The sequence below is a fragment of the Pundamilia nyererei genome, unplaced genomic scaffold, assembly GCF_000239375.1.
Source record: "Pundamilia nyererei isolate P.nyererei 1_Seehausen unplaced genomic scaffold, PunNye1.0 scaffold00597, whole genome shotgun sequence".
NCBI classification, from domain to species: Eukaryota; Metazoa; Chordata; class Actinopteri; order Cichliformes; family Cichlidae; genus Pundamilia; species Pundamilia nyererei.
In genome coordinates, this window is record NW_005187998.1 from 92,165 (window position 1) to 96,835 (window position 4,671).

The 4,671-nt window shown below is 45.5% G+C and overlaps 1 protein-coding gene across 1 annotated transcript; it reads right to left on the reverse strand.

The window, feature by feature from the left end:
* Window positions 1–541: 541 nt before the first annotated feature.
* LOC102212416 (nuclear factor 7, brain-like) lies at window positions 542–1,939 on the reverse strand. Its single transcript, XM_005754581.1, has one exon. The coding sequence runs from the start codon at window positions 1,937–1,939 to the stop codon at window positions 542–544; it is 1,398 nt and encodes a 465-aa protein (XP_005754638.1).
* Window positions 1,940–4,671: the final 2,732 nt, after the last annotated feature.

Below are 4,671 nucleotides of genomic sequence, written 5' to 3' on the forward strand. Positions count from 1 at the left end.
TTAAACCCTGCACAGTCATACTCTCTCACGCACTCATTATATAATCCATTTTTGATCTGCACACAGCTGTTGCCATAAACATTTCACTCGCTTAGGTCATTTTACAGAAAATAATAGGCCTTTATGTTCCAGGGATAAAGAGATTAAATGTCGAAGACGATGAAGACAACATTTCCAAATACAAATGTGAAATATATGATTTTATTATCTGAGCTTTGTACATTTCCAGACTGGTATTTATGAAGGTATTCAACAAGTAATGGAATCTGAATGTGCAGTATTATAATTACTGTGAAGTGGAGTTGCAGCTGGAATTGGCTGTCAGTGGCAGGGCTGAAGGAGCTACCCTGGACAGTCACCTGCCCCCTACTGCGTACCATTCCTTCACTGCTTTACTCTGTTCAGGACAGGTCATGACAACAGCCCTGCGTCGATCACCCAAGAAACCCCTCCGTAGCAAACCCCCAGACAGAACCAGCAGGACAACAGCTGCACTTTACCAGATTCAATTCACTGACAGGAAACAAGATTAGAAATAAAATCATCCTAAACTCATCTGCTCCACTGACACTGACACCTTCAACGGCAACACCTTCACTTTACCATTAGTGTAAATGTATGGAATTATTTTATGAGTGAAAGTGTTATTGAAGGTGTGTATGTGTGTGTTAGTGTCAGGATCACAGAACAACAGCTTTCCATTGTTCCAGTCAAGATTCACGCTGATTTTCTGGAACTTCTTCTGAACTGAGAGAGAGGTTTTTGGAGCCAATGGTGAGACTGCGTAGTATTTATCTAATATGTGCCGTATTCCCCATAATCCAGACAGTTTATCTCCCTTCCTCTCATCAGATTCTGCTAACAGACCCAGTACCCACCCTGTACTGTCTCCAATTTCCACATTCCAGCTGTGAGTCCCTGAGGTAAAGCCCACAGAGCCCAGGATAGAGATGTAATAATCAAACCTCTCTGGATTATCAGGAAACTGCTGCCTCTCTTCTCGTCGTCTCACACTGGTCAGATCTTTAGACAGGATGAGTTGTGGATGAGCAGTGTTTGGGTCCAGAATGAGAGGAGTGTAGGAGACCATGTCCTTCATGTTGTTCCAGATGTTGAAGGTCAGGTTGCCCAGGTGTTTGGCCTGGTCTATCAGAGCTCCTGAGGGCAGCTGTGGATCATCCAGCAGTGAACAGCGCTGGACTCTTTCCACTGCAGCCTTGTAGTTGTGCAGTAATGAAACATCTTCAGTTCTCAGCTCCTCCTCTGTGGCTCTGACTGTGTCTGAAAGAGCTGCTATCTCTCTTCTCAGAGCTTCCATCTTCTCCTTCATCATCCCACTCTTCTGCTCTATTTCCTCCCTCAGTGCAGCCAGCCTGGCCTCCTCTTCATCTGCTAGAAACTGCTGAAGCTTCTTAAACTGCTCCTTAATCTGCCTCTCTGTGTGTCGGGCCTGGACCTTAATGTGTTTTGCTGTTTGATCAAACTTCACTTGAACTTCTTCACAAATCTTTAACTTCTCCTTTAAGGCCTCCAGAGTTTCCTGAAGTTCCTTCTTGTGTTGTTGTGCAGTCTCATCGATGGGTCTGAATCTGTGATTGGTGTGTTTGTCTGAAGCACAGCAGACAACGCACACTGGCTGCTGATGGTCCAGACAGAAGAGTTTGAATTTTTCAGAGTGCAGACGGCAGAGAGCCTCTGGAGCTTTCTGATCTCTGTCCTGTAAGAATGACTCACACAGGTTTTTTAAAGCCCGGTTTAAAGGAGGTTCTGGCCTTGAAGACCTTCTCTTACAAATTGGACACTCGTGTGTTGGTCTCTCTTTCCACCATCTCTTCAGACAGTCTTTACAGAAGCTGTGGCTACATGACAGAATAACAGGATCTGTAAAGACCTCCTGACACACTGGACAGCAAAGATCCTCCTCTGATCTGGAAGCCATTCTGTGAGTAAAGCTGAAAACAGCAGATAGGAAGTACAGTCAGTCCTGGCTCCTCTCCCATCAACAGCTTCAAGCAGCAGTGTTGGAGTTTTCTGCTTTTCTGTCCTTTAGCTGGACTCACTCAGAGGAAGCTGATAGTGTTGTCTGAACTCAGTTTGATCATATGTGTGTCTTTACTAAGAAAGACGAATAGCCTGTTTCCTGGTTAGAGTCGGTTAAGGGCTGTGGAGAAAAATGTTGTTTCACTTGTAACTCAGGTGTTTCATTCCAGACTTTAAATGTCATCCTGCAAGTAGCTTGTGGCGGAGGCGTGGCCCCGGGCGCAGCTGCAGGGGAGGAGTGGAGCGGAAGGCTCAACAGGGCGGCGCTGCGAGGCCGGTAGGAACAGCTGATGTTGTTTATGGACTGATGATGGACTCCCTCCGCTGTGTTTATAGTGAGACGAGGAGCAGCGGCCAGAAGGAAGATCAGCTGGGCTCGTGAGCTGTCGGACTGTGTGACTGAGTCAGCTGTCAAAACAACAACACTTGAATAAATGTGGAAGTTGGCTGTACCTACCTGTGTGTGCGTGTGTCTGTGCCTGGTGTAGTCTACATAGCTAAAACTATGTAAACTAGTTTTTTACAGCTTTTGCTTCACCCATAAACAAGGTTCAAGGATTCAACACATTCGCATCACATGTTAACATGAGGTGGAACAAAATTGTGTACACATGGTCCCGGAGTGAAAAGAAACAAAAATAATGACGAAAAAGATTTTTTTTAAGTAATAAATAAATAGTTGGGTTGTTTTTTTTTTTTTTTTTGAACAAACAGAAATGACAAGTAATAAAACAATACAATAAATAATACTATAAGTAAGTGTAACAACCTGAGTACCAGTATGGAGTATGGGTTTAGAGTGTAGGTATAAATATAGGTGTAAAGAAAGACTTTAGCAGCAAAGGGCATGGTGACCTGCATTGATAAAGTGATAATAAGTGTCAATAATGGTCCTTCATGGTACAGGCGGCCCTCTTTCTGCATCTGGAGGTGTATATGTATGTGACGGTTGGGAGGCTGCCTCCGACAACTCTCTGTGCAGCCTTCACCACCCTCTGTAGAGCTTTCCTCTCTGCCACTGTGCAGTTTCCGTGCCACACATTAACACTCTCCACCGCACTGCTGTAAAAGGAGATGAGGACTGAGCTCTCATTTCCTGCACGCTTCAACCTCCTCAGGAAGTAACTTTACTGATCAGGCTGAAAGTGTTATTTTTCCAGGTGAGGCTGCTATCCAGGTACGTACTCAGGTACTTCTAACTGGGTACTACTTTCACTACAAATCCTCCGACGTGCAGGGGTGTGTGTGTGTGTGTGTGTGTGTGTGTGTCTTCCCCTCCTGAAGTCCACAGTCATCTCCTTTGTGTTCTTCTCATTTAAACAGAGATCGTTTTGGTTGCACCAGTCCTCCAAGAGTTCCACTTCCTTCCTGAAGCCAGTCTCATCATTGTTTGTGATGCAACCAACCACAGCTGTGATGTCCACAAACTTTACAATATGACAGCCTGGATGGTTGGGCGAACAGTCATATGTAAGCAGCGTAAACAGGAGGGGACTTGGCACACAGCCCTGAGGGGAGCCAGTGCTGAGGACTCTGGAAGATGAGGAGACATTGTGGATCCTCACAGACTGCAGTCTGTAGTCAGGAAGTCCAGGACTCAGTTACAAAGAGAGGAGCTCAGTCCCAGGGTTAGTAATTTGTCAACAAGTTAGTTGTATTTAAAGCAGGATAGGGTCCTCAAAGTGGGCGTAGAAGCGGTTGAGAGTCTCAGGCAGAGAAGGGTCCTGGGGCATTGTACGTCCCTGGTTTTGTAGTCAGTGTTGCACTTGATACCCCTCCACATACTGTGGGTCCTGGGAAGAAAGATGACCGTGAGTCTTCCGTGCGTATGTGGCTTTGGCTCTTATTACACCTGCAGTCAGTTCTCTGCTAACCAGAGTCTCTGTGCATCACCAGACCTGAAGGTGGCGTCCCCGGCTTCAGCAGGGCACAGACTCCTGCATTCAGCCAGGGTTTCTGGTTTGGATAGCACATCACAGACTTGATGATGGTAACATCCTCCACACACTTACTAATGTAGCCTAGGACAGCAGATGTATACTCCTCCAAATCCAGCTTCTCCTTATACACCGCAGCATCCCTGAAGACCACCAGTTCACATAGCCGAGTTTTTTATGAGAACGTGCATCTAAGAAGTGGCCCTACAACGGCAACTGCCAGGGCTGGCAGTCATTAATAGGTTATTATGAACAGGTGAGTTTTGAGTTTAGACTTAAAAAGAGAGAGGGAAGTGATATTTTCCTATATCAAGAGGAAGGGAATTCCAAAGTTGAGGAAGCAGAAAGTCCTGCACCCCATGGTGGCTAAATGAGGGGACGGGATGGAAAAAGAAAGAGAGGACGAGGATCTAAAACACTGAGAAGTAATGGTGATCTGAACCAGATCAGCGAGGTATGAAGGGATGATGAATAGCATTAAATGTATACAAAAGTATCTTGAAATTGATGTGATATTTGACTGGAAGTAAATGGAGCTGCTGCAGTACAGGGGTGACGTGGTGAATAGAAGGGGTCCAGGTGATAATACAGGCAGCAGAGTTGTGGGCACCTTGAAGTTCATGGATGGACTTTTGACTAAGACAAAAAAGAAGAGATTTGCAGTAATTGATCCGGAAGGTGACCATGCCAACCA